At 36.4% G+C, this 24,837-nt stretch overlaps 1 protein-coding gene across 4 annotated transcripts in view; it reads left to right on the forward strand.

The window, feature by feature from the left end:
• The window catches only part of RASA2 (RAS p21 protein activator 2), a 137,123-nt gene that overhangs the window by 27,131 nt on the left and 85,155 nt on the right, over positions 1–24,837 (forward strand). For all 4 annotated transcript variants that reach the window (XM_044251497.1, XM_044251499.1, XM_044251498.1 and 1 more), the window contains exons 3-4: positions 3,992–4,095; positions 15,192–15,286. In XM_044251497.1, the coding sequence (XP_044107432.1) occupies positions 3,992–4,095; positions 15,192–15,286 (199 nt within the window). The remainder of the gene's footprint in view (positions 1–3,991; positions 4,096–15,191; positions 15,287–24,837) is intronic.

Raw genomic sequence — 24,837 nt, forward strand, 5'->3', positions numbered from 1 at the left:
AACCCTGGGATCATGACCTGAGCCGAAGTCAGAGGCCTTAACCCGCTGAGCCATTAAACCCTTGCTTTTCTAGATATTTGTGTTGGGAAAAGATGGTGAAAATAATAATCCTTACCCATCTTAAGTTATTTTTTTAGATACTTAGCAACTTGGAAGATATTTTAAGGTTAATCATGGTTATCTTAGGTTGTAGTTAGATAGGTGCTTCTTGGATTCTCGGTTTCCCCTAGCACTTTTCCTTGCAGAATAAGGTGAAAGAGTATGCCTTGCTAACCTGGCTTTCATGTCAGTGTTTTCTTCCCTTAATGCGATAAGCTGTCAAGTCAAGAGTCAGTAGATACCATTTAGATGTTTATGGGTTCTGGATATTACAGTTTTTATAGGTAGTCTGGATATAGAGTTTTCATAATGGGTAAGGAAGGGTAACATATAGGATCTGTAGTTTTAAATTTTTACCTCAAATTCTTTTAAAAAGTGAGTGGTATATAAACAAACTGAGAAACAGCAATACTGCTTATGCCCAGTGCTTTTCTTCCCCATGCCAGGAATTTCCTTAGGAGTCATATGCATGATCATATGTCAGTGATAGCAATATAGAATGTTGTTTTTAAAGCTGTGTAAGTCTTGTCATTGCTCCTTACCAATCTACTGAAAAGTTTTCTTCAGGGGAGTTGATTAGTTAATTAATAATTATTTAAAGATGTGGGCGCCCAGTTGTGGGGGAATAGGTTGTCCACATTGTGGTGATGTAGTGATCCAGATGACTTAGTGAATAATTCTGTAGTGTTCTCACTTGGTTTTAGAATCTGTTTTTAAAATAATATTTGAGGGGCACCTTGGTGGCTCAATGGGTTAAAGCCTCTGTCTTTGGCTCAGATTGTGGTCCTGGGGTTCTGGGATTGAGCCCTGTGTTGGGCTCTCTGCTCAGAGGGGAGCCTGCTTCCCCCACTCTCTCTCTGCCTGCCTCTCTGCCTACTTGTGATCTCTATCAAATACATAGAAAAAATAAAATAATACTTGAAGCATATCTGGGTGGTAGTCAGTTAGGTGTCAGACTCTTGGTTTTGGCTCAGGTTGTGGCCTTAGAGTGGTAAGATGGAGCCCAGTGGCCAGCTCCATGCTCAGCCTGGAGTCTGCTTAACACCATCTTTCCCTCTCCCTCTGCCCCTCCCAAATAAATAAATAAGTTAAAAAAAATAAAAATAATATGTGAATATGTACATGTGATGTATAAAGGAAATTCTCTATTTTCTAATTGTTTATAAAATGATGCAAAGGAGAAAAATACTTAAACATGCCATGTCTTTGCTTAATAGTTGTTTTTGTGTCAGTATTTATGTTGAGATTAATTAGGGGTCTCTGGTTATTTTGATAGATCAACTTTTTTTTTAAGGTTTTATTTATTTATTAGAGTGCACGTGGGAAGAGAGTTGGGGAGAGAATCGGGAATAGATTCTGTGCTGATCATGGAGCCTGGAGCCCTGTGCTTGGGCTCTATCCTATGACCATAGATCGTGACCTGAGCCAAAACTGAGAGTCGTGGGATGCTTAACCCGCTCAGTCACTCAAGTGCCCCACTGACTGACCAGCTTTTCAAAGTTTATTTTGATTACATTTGAAGTAAAAAATACATTGACAAAAGAGTTGATCAGGCATTAGAAACAACTAAAAAGCTCAGTCAACTGTTTTCTGGACAGATTAGAAATAACTTCTGAAGGATATTTTTCTTTGCATTTCAGCTTGTTTTTAAGTTGAGACATCCTAAAGAGATTGCATTTTATGGTGACATTTTCAAAATATCCTTTAGTTCTTTAAAAATTCTCAGGAAAAAGGTGCTGTTAACAAAAGATGTTTACTACCACTTTAGAGATTCATGTCTTCGTAGAATCTAAACATCAAAGTACATTCTTAAACATCAAAAAATGACTTGTTTCATAGGAAAAAATCTTAGCTTGGGCATAGGCAAGAATTTCTTAACTCTGGATATAGAAATTACTAGTCACAAAAGAGGAAAATTGATAAACTGGATTTCCTCAGAATCAGAGCCTTTTGCTCTTCAACAGACACTGTCAAGAAAATGGAAACAGCAAGACACAGCTAGGAGAAAATATTCTGACAAAGGACTTGCATATAGAATTTATTTAAAAACAAAAATAAAACCAATAAGAAGAAAGATAGCCAATTTTAAAAAGTGGCAGGCAAAATGAACAGATATTTCCCAAAAGAATATATATACAAATGACCAGCAAGCACATGAAAAAATACTCATCTTCATCAGTCATCAAGGAAATGCAGTTTAAAATCATTTCTCTCATTATAGATTCTTGAACATAATGTATCGTGATCTAAATCAGATCACTGGTTCCTGTGACAGTATAGAGGTGATTTCACAAGGGAACTGTCTGGGGAGATAGAAATGTTCTGTATCTTGATTGGAGTAGATTACACAAATGTAAAAATTTATATCACATTGAGTAAAATGGCTAATTTTAAAGACTTTCAGTAGCAGAAGTTGACGATGATAGGGAATAATTGGAGCTCTCCTGCACTGCTGGTAAAAGCATAAATGGTACACATTTGTTTGGTGTACAAATGTTGGAAAACAGTTCGACAGTTTCTTATAAATTAAAAATTCACCTACCTTTTATTTTTTAAAGATGTTATTTATTTGAGAGAGCGAGAGAAAGAGCACTAGCAGGGTGAGGGGTGGGGGCGGCAGAGGGAGAAGCAGGCTCTCTGCTGAGCAGGGAGCCCGACCTGGGACTCTGGGATCTTGACTGAGCTGAACGCAGACACTGAACTAGTGTCACCTGACACTGTCGTCTGAGCCACCCAGACGTCCCTCACCTACCTTTTAACTTAGCAATTCTACTCTTTTAGTTATCTACCCAAAAGAATTGAAAACATATATTCAGAAAAAGCCTTGTATAAACCTATTTATAGCAGCTTTATATTTAATACCCAAACCAGAAACATGACTACTAGGAGAAGAGATTGTAGAATATTCATGAATAGAATGTTATGCAGCAGTTAAAACAAATTAACTATTTATATACACAACAAAATGGAAAAGTCTCACGGTTGTTAAGCTGAGTAAAGAAGCTAGGCACAAGAGTACCTACTATTAAAGAGATCTATATAGTAGAAATGAGATTGCTAGTTGCCTATGGCGGGCATGGCAGGGTAACTGTAGAGTAGTATAAGGGAACTTGATGGGGGATAGAACTGTTACTATATCTTGATTGGGATAGAAGCAACACAGGCTTATAAATTTATCAAATCGTTAAACTCTACTTCATTTTTTTATGATTTTATTTATTTATTTTAGAGAGCACACACATGAGTAAGCAAGGGGAAAGGCAAAGGCAGAGAGATTCTCAAGTAGGCTCCACACCCAGCTCCTGAGCCTGATGCAGGCTGATCTCATGATCTGGAGATCATGATGTGAGCATAAACCAAGACTGATGCTTAACTGACTGAGCCAGCCAGGCATCCCAGTCATTTAAATTAGATTTTATTGCATGTATTTTATACCTTAATAAAGTTGATTTTTTTAAAAAAAGCTGTGTTTTTAAGACTTGTTTTAATTTCTTAAAAATATTTTACAATAATGCTTTATATAACATTACCCATTTGTGTTATATATTATTGGGATTAATGTAGCTATACATATTTCTGAGATGGTGATGGTGTGAATGACACTGTTCTGAGCTCATTTGTGTCCACTTTAGGTGAATATGACCCCAGGTAATAATTGGTCTTCTGTACTTAGGACTCCTGAAAAACTGTTCAGAGCTTAACTTGGCAGTTGAGGTCCTCTCAGAGTTCACCTTAGTTTGTACAGGATTTAGTTGAAACAGCCTAGAGAATAATTGTGGAGCTTTTGAAACTTTTCTCTATGGTGTTTTAGTCTGTGATTTATTTCATTGAAAATACTTTATGAAGAAACTGTCAGATTTAAATTTAATGAGCTTTCTTCTTTTCTCTCTAGCCCATTTTTCAGTGAAGAATTTTACTTTGAGATTCCAAGAACTTTCCAGTATTTGTCTTTCTATGTTTATGATAAGAATGTTTTACAAAGAGATCTTCGTATAGGTATGTACTATTCACAATTATCTTTAATCACAGCATTGGTGTTTATATTCATTTTTTCACTAAGTATAAGTGTTGAAAACAGAATAGTACATGCTCAACATTTCTGATCCTTTTCTCTAGTCTTCAAGTTCATTTGTGAATCTTATTTTTAATTTGTATGCTCAGATGCAGTAACACTTTTGAAGTGTCTTGACTGACCTCTCCCGGCCCCCCATCATGGTGTCATATTCATATGTTTCCAAAATACCTGATGGGGAATTTTCCATAGTACTCATTACTCTCGTTCATTAGTTTGTTGTTTAATATCTGGACTCTCTAGTTGAACATGATATTTATGAAGGTAGAGATTATCGCTCACAGAGTGCTGTACATTTAATAGATGTTTGGTAAGTATTTGCTGAATGCTTCAAAGAGTGTTTTTACCAAAGATCACAGTGTTTGATCCCCCAAAGAACATTTATTTTTTAAGGTTTTCTGATCGAAGTAATAAATCGCTTTAATCTAGACATGTGTTCTTCTCTCTGGCTGTGTTGGTGACCATTAACTCTGTTTCTTAAATAACTGTCTAAGGCTGGGATGTGATCTGTGGGCGTGTAGTAGAACAAAGGGAAATGGACATGTATGTGTCACATTCATGGTCTTGCTCCAGTGTCTAGATTTTAATAAAATGTGGTAGAGGTCTATAATTTACTTGCCTTATCCTCTCACTTTTTAGTATCATGAATTTTGTTATCTCTATCTCTCTCTCTCCTGATTTGAAATATATTTAGGTCTTCCACAGTTTAAATGATTAAGCTTTATTTGACATTGTCCTCTTAACTACCACCTAATTTGTTTCCGCTTTTGCTCCTGAACTTCTTAAGAAGTAGTTTGTTTCCTTCTTCTGCTTACTGCTTCTTTCTTTTTAAATCATCAAAATCTTGCTTATACATTTTTCTGACAAGCCTTTTTTAAGTTTGTCAGAATCATTTTATTTTATTTTTTAAGTATTTTATTTATTTGTTATTTTTAAGTATTTTATTTGATAGAGATCACAAGCAGGCAGAGAGGGAAGCAGAAGAGACAAGGGAAGCAGGCTCCCCACTGAGCAGAGAGCCTGATGCTGGGCTCAATCCCAGAACCCTGGGATCCTGACCTGAGTGGAAGTCATAGGCCTTAACCCACTGAGCCACCCAGGCGCCCCTGTCAGAATCATTTTTGAGGAAATCAAATAACCTTTAAAAACAGTATATATTTTTTTAATTCTTAAACTATTAGAAGTTCTTAGTGACTAGTAGTGACTGTGCGCAGAAATAACTACAGTTAACAGAAATAACTACAGTTAATAATTTATGTATTTCTTTCCATTCTTTATCATTTGTATTATTACATTGTACTATTCAGTCTTTTTTCATCTAATGATCCTATTCCCCGGTCATAGTAGTTTTAAAAAATATTTGTTAGGGGTGCCTGGGTGGCTCAGTGGGTTAGGCCACTGCCTTCGGCTCAGGTCATGATCTCAGGGTCCTGGGATCGAGTCCTGCCTCGGGCTCTCTGCTCAGCGGAGACCCTGCTTCCCTCTCTCTCTCTGCCTGCCTCTCTGTCTTGTGATCACTCTCTGTAAAATAAATAAATAAAATCTTTAAAAAAAAATTATTTGTTAAATAATGGCCTTTGAAAAGAAATGTATTATTTGAGCTACTTCTTTGTTGGTGAACAATTATGTTTTGAGATTTTTGGTACTCTTTTTTTTTTTTTTTTTTTAGATTTTTTATTTATTTGATAGAGAGAGATCACAAGCAGGCAGAGAGAGAGAGAGAAGGAAGCAGGCTCCAGGGTGAGCAGAGAGCCCGATGCGGGGCTCAATCCCAGGACCCTGGGATCATGACCTGAGCCGAAGGTAGCGGCTTAACCTACTGAGCCACCCAGGCGCCCCGAGATTTTTGGTACTCTTAATGGTGTTGCTATGATCATCCTTCTTGCATACACTTTTGCATGTCTCTTTTTCTTAGAATAAATTCCTAGAAGTAAAAATACTGAATTAAAGGATATGAATAATTTTTAACATATCTTCTCTATTTTTTCCGTTGGCCCCCCAGAAATACTTTGCTAATTTAAATTCCCCCCAAACATGACAAGGGCATAACCAATTTGCCATACCCTGATTATTCTTGGATGTTAGCATTGAAAAATTTTTTTTGCAATTTGATAGGTGAAAAATAGTATTTTCTAACTTATCTTTTTCTGATTATCAGTGAACTTGAGGAATTTTTTCATATTTTTCTTTTTTTGAATTAGTTTTTCATTCTTCTGTCCATTTTTCATTTGGGTGGATTTTGTTATATTGCATACTTAGCTGTATACATAACAAGTATTTTTTCTTTGTCACAAAAGGCATTTTTGGTAGTGTTGAATCTTGATCTGCCTCTCTGTCAATTTTGACTCTTTTGATTGCTTATTCAACTTGTTGAAAGCCAAGGAAAATACAATTTAATAACTTTGTATTTTCCTAGTTGTATTTCTTCTTTTGACATTTTATTTATATGCAGACTCTTGTCTCTTTAGAAAACCCTCAATTATGAATCACCCCTGAGGCCCAATCCTCAAGTCAATTAAACAACCATTTACAAACACTTCTGTGTGGCATATAAAGGATGGGAATACTAAAATGAATAAGACTCATGTTATTCCCAGGCTATCAAAGAGGCACACTTATACTGTAATTCTGATCTGTTATAATTGCATCTGTGCTAGAGGTCTGAACAGTACTTGGGAGCACAGAGAACAGGTAGTCTTGTTTGGTGGTGGATTAACAGACTACTATACTTAGGAAAAGGAAGAAATTTCCAGGTAAAAGGGATTAGCAGAATTAGAGGAGAAAACGGTGGTGGTGTATCTGCTGGAATATATAATATTACTTAGGAAGAGGGCAGTAGAACTGAAGCAGGGAATATAAACTGGAGACAATTTGTGCTGGACCCTAAAGGTTGTCTAAGGACAGTAGGGCTGAGCCTTTTAAGAATGAGAAACCTCTTAAAAATTATATGTAACTATATATACATGAATAGTTTTGTGGTTTAACAAGTTCTGTGTCATACATTGGTGACTGCCAAAGTCCAAACTCAGTGTCTGTAGATTACGTATGTCAAATGTATATATTTGTAATTATATATAAGTATATATATTATTTTAAACTATATTACATACACTTAATGTATGTAATCTGTAGTTTATGGTTTAGAGAGATTAGAGTTAGGGAGGATATTAGAGTCAGGGAGGATATTATCAAATGAGATGCAAAGGGCAATAGCAGTTTGAATGCAAATGAAGGAATATACTTCAGTGGAGGAGCTGCAGGTATGCTTTAGAGACTAAGAAGGGGATGGGAGAAAGGAAAGAGTTAAAAATAGTCTTGTTTCTATGGCTGTCATTAACTGGGATAAAAAAAAATAACACAGGACCATTCAGCTTTGAGTGGGGGGTGAGAAGAGGAGAGGATGACTGATTTCAAACAAGTTAAACTTGTATTACCTGGGGAACATCTTGGTGGACATGTTGGTTGACTGTTGGAAATACAGATCTGAGGCTTAGAGAGAAGAGCAGGAGAGGTGAATTTGAGAGTCGTCAGCATTAAGCGATACTTGAAACCTCTGCTGGAATGAATGAAATTGCCCTGGGAGCAGATAAGGAAAATGAGGCTTCAGTGAAGGCTGATAAAGTTTATTAGAAGGGTAGGAAGGGAGGAGAGATTCTTATCTCAGAAGGCCAGAAGATTTTTTGATGTCCACAGCTAGAGAGAGAGAGAGCAGGATAAGGATTGGATAAAGGCTCTTGGTGATTATGAGTGACCCTTGAGAGTGTCTCTCTGATTATCATGTCTTCTTAAGAAAATGTTTTGTAATTTTCATTGTTTGTATATCATGTTATAGTCATCAATACAGTTATTTGTTGAAAAGGCCTTTTGTTGAGATTTATTGTTTTGATTTCCAAAAATTCCCCTGTGCTTTGCTTTTGGTTTTTAAAGTAAAAGTCAGTCGTACTTTAAATAAAAACATTTTTAAGTAAGAATCAATTCTTTTTTTAAAATATTGCATTTATTATTTGAGAGAGAGAAAGAGAGCACAAGAAGGGAGGTGGGGGAAAGGGGCAGAGACAGAGAGAGAAGCAGATTCCCTGCTGACCTGAGCTGAAGGCAACTGTTTAACTGAATGAGCCTCTAAGTAAAAATCTGTTTTTTGTGGAGTGGTAGCAGAAAGCCATAATTTGGTATGAGAACTTTTGTTTGGAAATAAGTTTACTTTCATTAAGAGAGAAAATATCTACATTTAATAGCATTTTTTTCCCCTTTTACACATGGGAAATTCAAAGTAAACTCAATTTGTATGTACCCTTTAAAGTTGAAAAATGGTTTTCATTTGTGAATTTTTATGTTTTTGTAGTTTAACATTTTCTTTTGTCATTAACTCATAAAGTTGGGTTGTTGCTTTTTTAAAAAAAATCTGAGCTATTGAAAATTGGGTTCAGTCAATTATTTTTAACTCTTGGTTGCCAAATTGTAGATTAAACAGTGCCATATTATTTTCTGAAAGTGAAATTTGAACTTGAGAGAACATCTTTCAAACTTAAGAAGATCTGAGAATGTGTGCTGGTCAAATATAGTTTTAAATGTTCATCATCATTAGCCATCAGGGAAATTGAAATCAAAACCACATTGAGATACCACCTTATACCAGTTAGAATGGCCAAAATTAACAGGATAGGAAACAACAAGTGTTGGAGAGGATGTGGAGAAAGGGAACCCTCTTACACTGTTGGTGGGAATGCAGCTTGGTGCAGCCACTTTGGAAAACAGTGTGGAGATTCCTTAAAAGATTAAAAATAGAGCTACCCTATGACCTTGCAGTTGCACTACTGGGTATTTATCCCAAAGCTATAGATGTAGTGAAAAGAAGGGCCATATGTAACCCAGTGTTCATAGCAGCAATGTCCACAATCACCAAACTGCAAAGAACCAAGATGCCCTTCAGAAGATGAATGGATAAAGAAGATCTGGTCCATATATACAATGGAATATTACGGAGCCATCAGAAAGGATGAATACCCAACTTTTGTATCAGCATGGATGGGACTGGAGGAGATTATGCTGAGTGAAATAAGCAGAGAAAGTCAGTTATCATATGGTTTCACTTACTTGTGGAGCATAAGGAATAACATGGAGGATGTTAGGAGGAGGAAAGGAAAGTGAATTGGGATAAATCAGAGGGGGAGGCAAACCATGAGAGACTGAACTCTGAGAAACAAACTTAGGGTTTTGGAGGGAAGTGGGGGTTGGGCAGTGGGTGAGCCTAGTGGTGGGTGTTAAGGAAGGCATGTAGTGCATGGAGCAGTGGTGTGGTGTGTAAACAATGAATCTTGAAACACTGAAAAAAATGAAATAAAATAAAAAATATATAGTTTTTAAAAAGATTTTATTTATTTATTTGACAGAGATCACAAGTAGGCAGAGAGGCAGGCAGAGAGAAGGGGAAGCAGACTCCCTGCTGAGCAGAGAGCCCGATGGGGGGCTCGATCCCAGGACCCTGAGATCATGACCTGAGTCGAAGGCAGAGGCTTAACCCACTGAGCCACCCAGGCGGCCCCAAAATATATAGTTTTAAGAGCTTGTTTTTAATTTTTTTTTTTAAGATTTTTTTTTAAATTTCACAGAGGGAGAGAGGTCACAAGTAGGCAGAGAAGCAGGCAGAGACAGAGAGAGGGGGAAGTAGGCTCTCTGCTGAGCAGGGAGCCTGACGTGGGGCTCGATCTCAGGACCCTGGGATCATGACCTGAGCCGAAGGCAGAGGCTTTAACCCACTGAGCCACCTAGGCACCCCTTGTTTTTAATTTTTAATTGAATAATATATTAATTTTTTTCTTTTTGTTGTGGTATTACAGATAATCCTAATTAATTCTGACTACTGACTCCCTCCCCTTCCTAGAAGTAATAATATGGGGCATAATATTTTATATGAGGCATCTTCATATGCCAGGTAGTTAGTGCAAAAACCTGATTAAATAGATCAGTTAAAAACTTAAGACCTAGGAACTATGCAATAAAAAAGAAAGAAAATGGGGCACCTGTGTGGTTAAGTGGGTTAAGCCTCTGCCTTCGGCTCAGGTCATGGTCCCAGGGTCCTGGGATCGAGCCCTGCACCAGGCTCTCTGCTCAGCGGGGAGCCTGCTTCTCCCTCTCTCTCTGTCTGCCTCTCTGCCTACTTGTGATCTCTTTCTCTTTGTCAAATAAATAAATAAAATCTTTAAAAAAAAAAAAAAGATAGGATGTTGCAAAAATACCGAATGACATATTGTCCTAAGGTATAGTGTCTTCTCTTGAAAGAAAAAGAGAAGAGAAAAACTTTATATATGAATGTATTTCCATTTCCAGTGAGACTAATAATGTGAAAATTAAAACATATATTTTACCTTATATGTATTTTCTAGGTATTTTAGTTTAAGAGAGACACACTCTCTCAGATAACTAAACTGTGGTTATCTTAGTAGACTTTGGCAACTTTTTTCTTTACCCTTGGTTCATAACAGTATAAGAGAATAAATTACTGGGGTATCAGACCTGAATTCCACTCATGACTCTGTCATTTATTAGCTGTGTGACCTTAAAAACGTAGCTTTACCTTCTTAGGCCTGGGGCTGAGTTTAAGATTGCTCAGGTCTTTTCCAACTCCTTAATTTGTAAATTTTGCTGGCATTTAGCTTTGAAGTCAAACTTAATTATTTAAAAATTGCCTGAGACTGCACTTTCATATCCGTTTGCATAGGGTCAGTATCAGTTATCTATTGCTACATAACAAACCATTCCAGTATTTGATGGCTTAATATATCGGCCATTTATTTGGCCATGATCCTGAGGGTTGTCACTTTGGGCTGAGCTCGGCTGGTCTCACCTGGGGTCACCGACGTACAGTTATCTGGGAGATTGACTGGACTGAATGGCCTGCCTCCTGTGTCTCATGGCTGGTACTGGCTATTATCTGGGTCTTCCTTTCCACAAGATATTGGTGTTTTAAGAGGGTGAACCCTACTGCACAGGTGTTTATTAAGATTCTGCTTGCATCACATTTGCTGATGTCCCATTTGGCAAAAGCAAATGACATGGTCAAACCCAGAGTCTGTGGTAGAGGGGACCACACAGTGGCATAGACCAAGGAAGTATGATTTATTGGAGACCATTGATATACTGGACTGCTACCACAGAGAACAAAAGGTATCTACCTAAACTCTATTCCCGAGTTATCAGAGTTTTGCTGTTGACTGAACTGCTATTGTTGACTATCTGCCAGACTTTTTCTTCTGGTCCTTTTTTATCCTGTATAGGCAGTCATAGTTGTCACTGCTTTTATCTGCTCTTTCAGCCATTTCTACTAATGTCCACATAGAACAGGACTGTCAAGATTTGCCAGTTGGTGATCTGTATCAGGATGAAATTTCCAAGGATATGTTGTGTCTAAAAATGGGGCCCAAATATAACACAGCTTTTACAGATGGCAAAAAAAATTCTGCTTAGAAGTGGTGCTGGAAAGCTGAGAATACTTTTTTTTTTTTTAACTTAGAGACCAACAGAGATGGTTTCTGTGCCCACAGTTCCTTCATTTCTTACGGTGTTTCCTCTCCATGTCTTATTTTAAGGAACCAGTACAGCATCTGGTGTGTGTATGTGTATGTATTTATGTTCCGTTTAAGCTCTTGCTGTCTGTGAGTTTGTCAGGACAGTGGGGAAATGAAAGAGTACCTTTAAATTGTTGGGTAGTTTGTTCCTGGGAGGTTTTGTTGCTGTTGTTGTGTTTGTTTTTTTGTTTTGTTTGTTTGTTTTTAGTGGTTGATTTCATAGCCACTAAATAATGATTTAACTTTGTTCAAAATAGTAAACACTAAACTATCTTTGGGACCATCAGAGGCACAAAATTCAGGCAGCTAATCAGAGAAGGGTTTTCCTCTGAGAAGACAAGAACCATTAAACTCTTTCATGATAGCGAGTACTGTGGATGCATGAGATCTGAAATAGGAGGAAGAAGGTACTTGGCTTCTGGGAATTTTTGCCTATGAACTAAGAGAGTATTCTCTTTTGGGAAAGGCATCTGTGACAGAGAAGATGTATATCCAATGATATGAATTGTGAGTTATAAATGGAATAGATAGATTCCTACTCTAGGTTTTAGAGGCATGACTGGTGAAGTATACTTTGGTTGGGGGAGTCTGGAAATCACATCAACATTTAAAGCACTGTGCCATTGTGATTAGTTGTTGAAATGAGTAAATGAATCAGTCAAACCAGTAAACTTCCACATAAACTTTTAAATTTTATTTCATTATTTTATTTTTAAAAAAATTTTTATTTATTTATTTGACAGAGAGAGATCACAAGCAGGCAGAGAAGCAGGCAGGGGTGAGGCAGGCTCCCTGCTGAGCAGAGAGCCCAATGTGGGGCTCAATCCCAGGACCCTGAGACCATGACCTGAGCTGAAGGCAGAGGTTTAACCCACTGAGCCACCCAGGCACTCCCCAAATAAACTTTTTTAAAATCTCTGTTTTTTAAGTTGGGAGCTTGCTTTGGTGATACTTTTAATATCAGCACATATACACACATGTATATTTGCATATATAGTCATAAATTATGTATAAATCTAAAAATCCTGAAAATTGTGGGATAGGGCTCTTAACCAGGAATCTGCCAGTTAGTTTCTGGGTGGGGAGTAAACTCTTTTAAAATTATATGCCAGATAACATTTGTGCATTTTTTCTGGGGAGAGAACACAAATGACACATAGATACCAAGATTCTTAATGGGAAAGAACTTCAGCTATGGGATTTATAGATCTATTTCTTTAGGTACATGTGTGAATATATATGTATCAAACTGTTATACATTGCCTTAATGTTTATACCTGAAGAGAAATCAGTGGTAAATGGAACTGCTTGAAAGAATTATATTAATCATGATTTATTGTGATATGAGATATTTAATACTTTGTCATATTCTGTATTCTAAGCCATTCCTGGTATTGTATTGATTTGTCAGGGATTTGATAAAATCTGTAGGTAAAATGTATCAAGAGATTTGTACAATTTGACTCTTAACCTAAATATCTTCAATAGTATAAGGAATATTTTGGTGTTACAGTTAGTACCTAAATTGGCTTTTAGTCTATATTTGGTACTGGAAGAATTTCTGTTTTCCCATCATTTTGTATCTTAAATTTAACCAAACAAAGGCTGAAGTATATTATGATATACTTCATGATGATGCCGTTTCTTAACAAAATTTGAATGAATTATAATTCCATATATTCACAAGAAGATTTTGGCCTTTACATTAGATTTCATCCAGTATATTTTAAAGGAAGTTGGAAAGATTTGTGCTTATTGTGAGGCCAGTTTATTAATTTTAAAAATTTTATGTGTTTTAAGCTTTATGTATTACTAGATCTAGTTGATGATTTTTCAGTTGTTCTCTTTTGGGTTGTATATTAATACAGTTGCCTCTCTAAAAAAAATATTTGTAGCTGTGTATTTTAATGTTTTCCTTAAAATTACATGTATATAGATAATGTTTGTAGTTTGAGTTCCAGGTCATGAAACGAAAGATAAGCTTATCAAAATTTTAATGTGGTTAAATTTTTTTGACAACAATTTTTTATTGAGGTGTAATTCACTTGCCATAAAACTCACTCTCTTAACATACAATGCACACATCGTATATATTCACAGATTTGGGGAACCATCACCACTACCTAATTCCAAAATAGAATTTTAAAGGTTTTTCTGGGTTTGTTTTCTTGTCCTGTCTTTCCTTTCCCCTTGACACAAAAAGTGGTATATCTTGACAGAAAATTTGTTACTGTCCTAAAAGTTTTCAAATGTGGAACTAAAAGACCAAGATAGAAGAGAAAGGAAATGAAGTATAATTAGGGCCGTTAAAGCAAAAATTCTTATTTTATAGAAGAAAGCGTACTTTGACTTTGATATACATCTTTTGTTGAAGCTTTGGTGTAGAATCTTGAAATAAATTGTCAGTCATATGCAAAATCTATGTCAGTTTATTAAAACTTGAATTGAGGAAGGAAATGCTTTGTACCAACCTGGCAAATACTTCATTATAATAAGAACATTTCTGTTTCTTCCTCTCATACAACTTTGTTCATTGTACTATATCTTTCTCTGAGAGGTGGAAACTCTTTCGGGAACTGCCCTGATTCTGTGTGTGTGTGTGTGTGTGTGTGTGTGTGTGTGTGTATGCATTGAAGCAGCGTTGATAGTGTTTTGATAAAAGCAGATTTTAAAATTACTGTTTCAATCTTCCATAATTTTCAAGTCATTTTTCAGTATTGTTAGTGATGTATGATACTGTTTTTCTTTTAATTGAAACTTGTGAACTCTTTTTTTTTAAATTTTTTAAGATTTTATTTATTTGTTTGACAGACAGAGATCATAAGTAGACAGAGAGGCAGGCAGAGAGAGAGGGAGGCAGGCAGAGAGAGAGGGAAGCAGGCTCCCTGCTGAGCAGACAGCCTGATGCGGGGCTTGACCCAGGACCCTGGGATCATGACCTGTGCTGAAGACAGAGGCTTTAACCCACTGAGCCACCCAGGCGCCCCTTATGAACTCTTATTAAATGGAGCTATGTCTCCCTAAATAATACGGTTTATTCATTGTGTTAACTGCTTGGGAGGATTAGTTTGCACTATCATTGTATATTGCTTTTTACACGGGATGTATTGTGGGTGAGAATGTGAATCTGAATAAGTACTCAAAAATGCAGTTGCATGTAAATATAACTAAGTTTTTGTCAAATCCCCTGTGACCCAGAAAAGGGTCTGCCAAGGGAAAGGGGGAAATGAAGCACTTTTTCATTCCTTAGAAGATAAAAAACTCCTTGACCAAAAAATCTGTCACAGAGTTTTGAGACCCATTAAAACAAAAGTTTAATGAGGAAAAAAAAATACTTTATAAAAATGGATTTTTTTTAGTTAATAGGTACAAATTATTTTAAAATATTATCTGTAGCGTATACATTGTAGTGCTAATGATACAAAATATGTTTTCCTTATATTTTTTCCCTGTAGGAAAAGTAGCCATCAAAAAAGAAGATTTGTGTAACCACAGTGGCAAAGAAACCTGGTTTTCACTACAGCCTGTTGATTCCAATTCGGAGGTTCAGGTAAATATTAAGGCTTAGCTGATGTGAGAGACTGTCAGCATACAGAAAGTAAGTGGAAAACAAACTATACTAGTTTCTGTAGACAGTGCTTGTCATACATTAGTTTAAATTCTGGGAACAAATATTATAGACCTTTAGGTAAAATGTAACTGGAAAGAAATGCCTTGTCACATGAATTCAAAAACAATGCACATTGTGGGTGGGTGTCTGAGTTTGGGGAGGTTATACTGGGGGGACATTTCCTGTTTTAGTTCTTTTGTTTGAGTCACTGTGACAGATTATTAATTTTTTTTTAAGATGGGAAAATTTTTTAAGAGAAAAAAATGTGTTTTATTAGTTCTGACTTTGAGGAGAGTCCTAGAAGTCTGTGATTTCATCTCTTCTAACCAGGATGCTCTATTTACTCTTTTAATAAACTAGTCTTGGGAAAATGTTATTTATTCAAACCATGCTTGAGCCCACCTTGCAGAGCCTTTCATTCTTACACCCACTCTTCCTGTTCCTTACCTTTCTATTTGAAAAGATGTCATTACTCTTTTTAAAGCTCTTCTTTCCTCTTGCCAAAATAAGAGGTCTTACAGTTCTATATGTGAATAAAGATGTATGTTTAGCCAAGTAGCTTAACTTTCTGTTTGTTTTTGAAAGTCTGAGTTGCTCTTAGAAATTGTTATTTCTATCTAAAAGGAGTCCTTTTTTTTTTCCCCAAGATTTTATTTATTTATTTGACAGGCGGAAATCACAGGAGCAGGCAGGTGTGGGGGGGAGGCAGGCTCCCTGCTGAGCAGAGAGCCCCACTTGGGGCTCAATCCTAGGACCCAGGGATCATGACCTGAGCAGAAGGCAGAGGCTTTAACCCACTGAGCCACCCAGGCGCCCCTAAAGGGAATCCTTTTTTTGGTGACTGTTTATTTATAAAATACGGTAAGGATTGTGAAACCATTGTGAAACCTGAAGACGACATTCTGCAAGCAGAATTCTTCCTCTCAAAGAAGTTATAATTTGCCACTGTGACTCAAACAGAAGTTTAAGACAAGAAAAAAGTGCTGCATATACACCCACAGATATTTGCAAATAAATTGCCTGTGTCTCTGTGTCCTCCTAACCTCTCAAGCGTTCTCTTTAATTAAATTCTCAAAAACTTAAGTATTTGTATATAAAACCCCTTCTTAAGTACAAAATACAATTAAAACTTTTACTGTTTTGTTCACTCGACCTCATTTTAATGTTCTTTTCTTCCCATTTGGCAATAACTGAAATTCAGATCACACTTAGCCACTATTATGTACAACCCAGGTGAGAGGCAGTTTGACAAAATAGAAAAGCTTTTACACTAGAAGTAAAAAAATTTAGGTCCTAATTTTCATATGTGGTTACTTCACTGACCTTGAATTTTAGTTGTATAGAATGGAAATGAAAATTGCAACGTTGACTTGTATGATTGAGAGAATTAAGTGAAATATCTTTAACAGCAGTTGTGAAAGCTGTCAGTTGCTACACATATGTAAAATACCTGTCTACTGGCAGTCGCTCAGGTGGTCCTTTCCATTTCCATAAAATAACTTTACCCAAAGGCAGATAGGAAAGTTTTAAAGTAGCAGATTTCCTTTTTAATTATTTTAACAGAAAGCAAGATAAGGGGGTTACTGGGTGACTCAGTCATTGGGCATCTGCCTTCGGCTCAGGTCATGATTCCAGAGTCCTGGGATCAAGCCCCACATCGGGCTCCCTGTGCACCAGGAGGCCAGCTTCTCCCTCTCCCACTGTCCCTGCCTTTGTTCCCTCTTTTGCTGTGTCTGTTTGTCAAATAAATAAATAAAATCTTTAAAAAAAAAAAAAAGTAAAATAAGAAAAGGCTTTAAGAATTTGGTATAAAATGAAATTTGAGGATTATTTTAAGATGTAGTTTATTGAAGTTCCAATAAAAATATAAACATAGGGGCACCTGGGTGGCTCAGTGGGTTAAGCCGCTGCCTTCAGCTCAGGTCATGATCTCAGGGTCCTGGGATCGAGCCCCGCATCGGGCTCTCTGCTCAGTGGGGAGCCTGCTTCCTCCTCTCTCTCTCTGCCTGCCTCTCTGCCTGCTTGTGATCTCTCTCTGTCAAATAAATAAATAAAATCTTTAAAAATATATATATAAAGATAAACTTGCTAAAAGATTTAAGGCCCCCAACTCTCAAAAAGTAGAAATCTCTCTAGAATATTCTGTGTAATTCTTGGAGATGGTATTAGAGATTAGTATTGGATGATAAGCTTTTATTTAGTGATGTATGTAAAGCTCATCTCTGAAACATAAAAATTCTGGAAATAACACTTGATTGTAGAGATAATGTCAGCATTTTTTATTTGATATAAGTGATTTTCGTGACCATGAGTTATTAACCTTTACAGGTCTTTTGCTTAAATGATAATTAGTAAGTTCGAATTCTTTAAAAATAAATTTTAGGAGGAAGAGTACTTCAGTGGGTGGGAGGGATACAGAACACCTTTCAAGTTAATATGGTACTATTGGAAATGTTGTTCAGCCCCAAAACTGATCTAGAAATACCACATTAACTTTGTGAGCCTAGAAAAGGTAGAATAAGCAGCCTATGATTCATACACATCCTACTTTTTAATAAATTTGTTCACTTGGATAAAGTTTATAAAATTTTACAAAAATATGGAAAGAATAGCGGTTGGTGGAGCCATAATAGTAGAAAGCTATGGAAAGAATTGAGTTCAGTAGGAATTCCACCTAGTAATTACAATTAGTGATTAAACGGTATATATGAAGCACAGTATTATGTACTTAATGTACATTTTTTCATTTAATCTTCAGAAAAGCATTATGAGGTGTAGGTAGCATTACCCTATTTTATAAATACAGAAAATGGATTGAAAGAGGTTAAATGACATCTCCAAAATCAGAGCTTTTAGATGATGGAGCTGTGGTTTCAATAGTAATCTAGTCTTGAGTCTAAAATTCCTAACCACAGTGCTTTACTGCTTTTCACTCTTGTAGTTTTGGTCTTGAAAAGGCTTCAGCATATTAGGAGGGGACACGTCGAGTATAAGGAACAGAATCCTACTCAAATTAACTCCAAGAAAAAGGGAGGGGCATTTGAAAGTTCCTGGGGAACTTGTTGGGGTATAATTGCAAGAACTTCAGTATGGTCAATGAGAGCTGACATTTACTGAGGAGCTGCCCCTGAGGTGGAGGTCAGGTTCTTACAATAATAAACTAGATACAGTTCACAGAATCAAAATTGTTTATAAGAAGATTTTAATTTCTCATAAAGTATCCTGAAATATTGGGTGGTTTGTTTGTTTCTGCTTGGTCACTACATAAAATAGTTGACTTGCATTTGGGACCAAATAAAAAATATATATTGTATTTTTACACTGTGGACTTCAACTCAGTGCAGCTTTAGATACTGCAAGGGGCACCCGGGGAACTGAGATCCCCTGATTGATTTCTTCCCACTTGTTTGCTCACTGTGCTTATTGAGTAGAAGTACTCACTGTTTAAATAGTGTTTTTTCCTTTCTCTCTCATTTTGTAAAATGAATAATTAATATTTTCTCTCTGTTTTGTCCTGTCATTTTAATATTATTCACTTTGTAAAATGAAAGGGAAAAAACATTAATGATGATATTCCCTTGTATTTTTGTACATCTGATGAGATTACGTCTTTCTCGCTTCTGCTTCTCTTTAATCTCTTGTTGACAGCTAAAAAAAAATGCCCACATCAGTCTTTGAGTTTACATGACTATACAGCCCCTCACTTTCTGAGGTCTAATTTAGTTTTCTGCCACAATTTAGAGAATTTGACCCAACTAGGGTCAGATGTCTGCTGCATTCTAATTGGTATGATGGGGGCGAAGGGGTAAAGTCACTGTAGTGCAGTCTGTTCTGGGGCTTTGGGAAGCATGATCCCTAAGAAAGGGGTTTAAGTAAAGGAAATGATTGGAAGGGAAGGGAAGGGAAGAAGATGGGAAGAAGATGTTCAGAAGGGAAGAAGATGTTTCATTTCCTAGCTCTACTACTAATTATCATTTGTATCTAAAACAGTTGCTAACCTAGGGGCACCTCGGTGGCTCAGTGGATTAAAGCCTCTGCCTTCGGCTCAGGTCATGATTCCCAGGGTCCTGGGATCGAGCCCCGCATCGGGCTCTCTGCTCCGCAAGGAGTCTGCTTCCCCCTCTCTCTCTGCCTGCCTCTCTGCCTACTTGTGATCTCTGTCTGTCAAATAAATAAATAAAATCTTTAAAAAAAAAAACAAAAAACAACAGTTGCTAACCTATTGTCTGAGGCACGAGAACTTCAGTGTATAGGATTCCCTTCAGTTCTCACGTTGTAGGGAAGTAACATGCAGAAACGTAATTTAGCCTTGAATTGAAAAGATCCCAATAGTAGGAAAAAAATGGGTTTTATACCAAAACAGTTGAAAGTTACAAAGAACACTAAACCTCTTAACTTGGACTGTTTCCCAGATCCTTTATTATTGCTGTTAATAATGTCAGTTATTTTCAGTTTTCTTTCCAGACATTCAAGACATTATCAATATTTCATGAGTGCATTTTCCTACACTTCTTTTTCTGTTCTTTTTTTGGTTTTGTTTTGTGGTTATTCCCTGTAGATTGAAACATTCTCTTCTGAACCCAATCTGATCTGCCTTCATACCCACAATGAGCCAGAGGGAGAGCACAAAGGGCTCTCACTAATGTTACCCATGAGATTGTGTTAATAAGTCTGGTGGACATTTTTCAGTCCTCCTCATATATGATCTTTCAGTAGCTTTTCATAATGTTGACCATTCCTTTTTGAAGCAGTCTTTTCCTTAATTTCTGTTTGTGGTTACTGTTCTCCTTCACTTGGTGTTCTTTCTGCTATTCTTTGCCATACAAATGAAGTTAATTTGGATTGTGTTGGTGCCTCTATTTATACATCCTCTTTTGACTTCAGTGATCTGCAACCATGCTGTTAGCTGGGTAGTGCTGGAACTCACAACAAACATGAAATATTTTTCCCTTCTTTAGTTCTTAGGTACTGTGATAAAGAGCATGCCTTCACATAAGACTGATCAAACCACATCTCTTATATGGAGAGTTGGTACTCTTATTAGGGCTATATGTCTCACATAACTTGTACAAGCAGTAAATCTAGATATGCTATCAGTCATGTCTTCAAATTACCTCGTTACCAACAAGCTTATCTGGAACTTCTGGATCATGCTGTAAGTTATTGATTGTTTTATGGTTACTGTTTTTTTTAGTATGTCCTCTCCCCTACCTATTTAAACAAGTGTTAAAAATAACATATGCAGTGATTATACCTAATAATACATACATCTGTTTTTTTTAACATGCCTGATTAAAATATAATGAATGTAAAGGTGTAATTCATTGTTTCATGAAGAAACTTCATTTGTAAATTTGTAAACATGAAATAACAAAGGAGCCATTCTAGATTGTGATAAATAAGTCTTCACAGAGGAAAAACAGATTCATCCGTAAATAAGAGAGATTAAGTAAATCCTTATTTTGTTTTTCATCTGCTAGTCAGTTGTGTCCAAAATGATCTTATAGCTAATTACTATATATGAAAATATGTGGAAATTACAAAGTTGGGATTTCCCCCCCCGAATGAAGAAAACTTCTCACCAGTCAAAATAATACTGAGTTCTTTTATGTGGAATGGTTATTATAATTCAGTGTATTGTGATAAAAACTTAAAAAAAAAAAAAAAAAGCCTAGACCAAAGTGTGTGCATTGGGTTTTGCCCAGATACCTATAATACACCTGAATTTCCCAAACTGTATGCAGAAATTCAAACGATATCTTCTATATGGTACCATTAAAATGATCACAGATTTTTCTGTGTGAACTTTTATAAAAGTATTTGAAGTAAAGCTAGCATATTATGAAACCTTCAGACAGTGCCAGAGTAATATAAGTTCCTAAATATGCTGTCTAGTATAAATTAATGGGATATAATTGCATGTATCAACCTAATGTAGTCATTGCTATAAAAGGCATGTAGTATAATAGTTCCCAAAAATTTGGTTTACTTTAAATAAAACGTATAGAATACAGTGCCAAGTATTTGGTCTTCCAATATTTCCCAACATATGAAAGTAACTTTCATCACTGAACCTCCCTTAAGAGATTGGATAATAAGAAAGCAGTTGTGGGGTGATGGATGTTGGGGAGCGTATGTAGCTGTGGTGAGTGCTGTGAATTGTGTAAAACTAATGGCTCACAGACCTGTACCCCTGAAACAAACAATATATTGTATGTTAATTTAAAAAAAGAAAGCGGTTGTGGACCAAATCACATTGCATGTTTATCATCAAGCATAGTTCTTGTCAGAATCTTGTAGTTGCTTCGTTATAGCTAATGTCTCCTTTTTCTGTAGTTGCTTTTAAGATTTTCTTTTGATCTTTTGCTTTCACTAGTTTTACTATGCTCTGCCTATTTATGGTTTTCTTAATGTTTTTTCCTGTGGGTGTTCCTAGGGGCTCTTAAATCTCTACCTTGATGTCTTTCTTTGGTTTTGGAAAATTCCGGGCAATTATTTATTTATTTATTTTTCCTTCACTATTTTTTCTGTCTTCTCTTCTGAGACTCCCATTACATGAATAATTGACCATTTCCCTATGTTTCTTATGTCTCTTATGCTCTCTCCCTATCTGTGCTTCTTTGTGGATATTTGCCACTGACTAATCTCCCATTTCACCAATTCTTATTTTGGCTATGGCTCATTCATTGTTAAATACATCTTCATTTTGGTTATTTTGTTGCCCAGTTCTAAACTTTTCATTTGATAAACTTCTTCAGATTTTTTGCTGGGTTTTTCATTTTGTTGTCTACCTTAAAAAAAATGTAAGCATCTATTTTAACTGCCTCTTGTCAGTTAACTCCAGCATCTACATCTCCTGCTTTTTGTTGGTTTTTGTTTTCATTTTGTTTTTTGATGTATGGTCTTGTATGGCATGCTTCATAATTTTTGATGGAATGCTAGACATTTAAAAATATGAAATATTTTAGAGATAATTTGAAGCTGTGGATGACAAGGTCTTTTTTTCCTTCAGAGAAGATTTACTTACTATCTGCAGGTGATCACCTCAATCTAATTAGAGATTCAGCTGATTTTAGGCCAAGTTTTAGTTTTTGTAAAGGCTGGTCAGTGTTGTTCACACTTACTCCTTAGGCATAGTCTTTCAGAGATTGCAGCAGGAAGCCTGCCTTTTTGCCAGTGGCACTCTACCTTGGTGGGCCCTGGACTCCAATTTTTATATCCCAAATGGTAACAGATATAAATGAAACTAAACTTTTGTGTGAATGTATTAAGGAATTCTAAATATTTTTTCCTAAAATGTTGATAGATTTGGGCTTCTAACACTAAGAAGTAGCTTTAACTAATTTTTAAAAGGTTTTTTTTTTTTTTTTTTTTTTTGCTAAAAACCAGGACACATTGGTAGTAGAAATTTTAAAAATCTAGGTGAGCAAAAAATTCTGAAATCCTACCAACCAAAGTTAACTTCTATCAATATTTTAGTAGATGACCTTATAGTAAATTTATATAGTAATATATATAGTACATTTTATTTTTACAAATTAACATTATATTATACAACCTGATTTGTATCTTACTACTTTTACTAAGTATCATGTATATATTCCCATGTTTAAAGTATACAGTGAGGTAGTGTTTTACAGTTTAGAAATTATAATTTCCTTGATTTAGTTCGTAGTGCTTTTTCATTTTAGTGTCCCACCCTAATAATAAATGTCTTGTATCCTGTCTGCACTCTTTTCTTGACCCAGTTAAATATACAGTTACGTTATTGTTGACTAATACCAAAGGAAAGGTCTTTTTAACAGCCAGTAGGAATAATGAACATAGTAGGTAGGCTGTGACTCAGTGATATTGATTCTTGGTAGAATCCCATTAAGTAGATACTTTTTTTTTTTTTAAATTTCTAGACTTTGCTTGATACAGTGCTATGATTTTCAGTTGTGCATGAAATTATTATACTTCTACTCTGTTTTAACAGTTTCTGTTGTTTTAGAAATAGAGTAGATCCTAGACATTTCCTGAGACACAGTTGGGAATGCCCTGTTAGCATTAAAATTTCTACCATACCAATACTATACCATACCAATTTCCACCATACAGTTTCTACCATAAAATGCATACATGTTAAAATAGTAAAACTGCTTTGAGATTCAAATGTTGATGCAGTTGGCTAGGCTCATTCACTAGGCAAGTGACATGTATGCTGGCCTGACAGCATAGATGATTCAAAAATCTAGTTGAGAAATATGAAAAATTACTACATATCATGGACTTCTTCTGGGTCGCTCTTAAATAGCAGGGGTCATGCGTATTTTTTTTTTTTTTTAAGATTTTAGTTATTTATTTGACTGAGAGAAATCACAAGTAGCCAGAGAGGCAGGCAGAGGGAGAGGGGGAAGCAGGCTCCCTGCTTAGCAGAGAGCCCGATATTGACCCTGACACCATGACCTGAGCCAAAGGCAGAGGTTTAACCCACTGAGCCACCCTGGTGCCCTAAGGGTAGTGAGTTTTAAAGCAGAATTAATGAAAGACTGATTTCATAAATTTTATATGATTTTATAAATATTTGTGCCTGGATTTTTTTTTAAAGATTTTATTTATTTATTTGACAGAGAGAGATCACAAGTAGACAGAGAGGCAGGCAGAGAGAGAGAGAGGGAAGCAGGTTCCCTGCTGAGCAGAGAGCCTGATGCGGGACTCGATCCCAGGACCTTGAGATCATGACCTGAGCCAAAGGCAGCGGCTTAACCCACTGAGCCACCCAGGCGCCCTGTGCCTGGATTTTTAGTGGAAAATTTGCTTGATTTAGTTCCCGTTCCACCTAACTGCCAGGTTTTTTTTTTTTTTTTTTTTTTAAGATTTTTATTTATTTATTTGACAGAGAGAGATCACAAGCAGGCAGAGAGGCAGGCAGAGAGAGAGAGGAGGAAGCAGGCTCCCTGCTGAGCAGAGAGCCCAATGTGGGCCTCTATCCCAGGACCCTGAGATCATGACCTGAGCTGAAGGCAGCGGCTTAACCCACTGAGCCACCCAGGCGCCCTGCCAGTTTTGCTCATACTGTTGCCTTTGTTTCTTTAGAGTTTTAGCTTTCTCATGCAGACTTTTGCACTGAGATCCATCAGTCAGTGTTTATTGCTCATCACTTAGTATCCGTCTAACCTTGAGTTTTGTAGTTAGCAGACCTCAGATTCACTCTCCTGGAGCAAACCCCCATAAAATAGTGAGGCTGATTCAAGTTAGATGCCTGTGAAACAATGTCTAAAAGGGGTTGTTCCAAAGAGGAACAGTAACTTGATAATGAACTTTCTTACCTCTGATGAAATTACTTAATGTCATCAGCCCCTAGACATCACAGCCCTGAAATCTCTGCCGTGGCAATTTGTCTTGTCAGCTGGGTGGAGGTAATCCAGGACTGATCTTAACCACTTTAGAATTGCTCATAACCAGTTTAGAATTGCTCATTGTCAGTGGCTGGGTGGAAACCTCAAGCT

Source organism: Neovison vison, chromosome 6 (assembly GCF_020171115.1).
Source record: "Neovison vison isolate M4711 chromosome 6, ASM_NN_V1, whole genome shotgun sequence".
Classification (NCBI taxonomy): Eukaryota; Metazoa; Chordata; class Mammalia; order Carnivora; family Mustelidae; genus Neogale; species Neogale vison.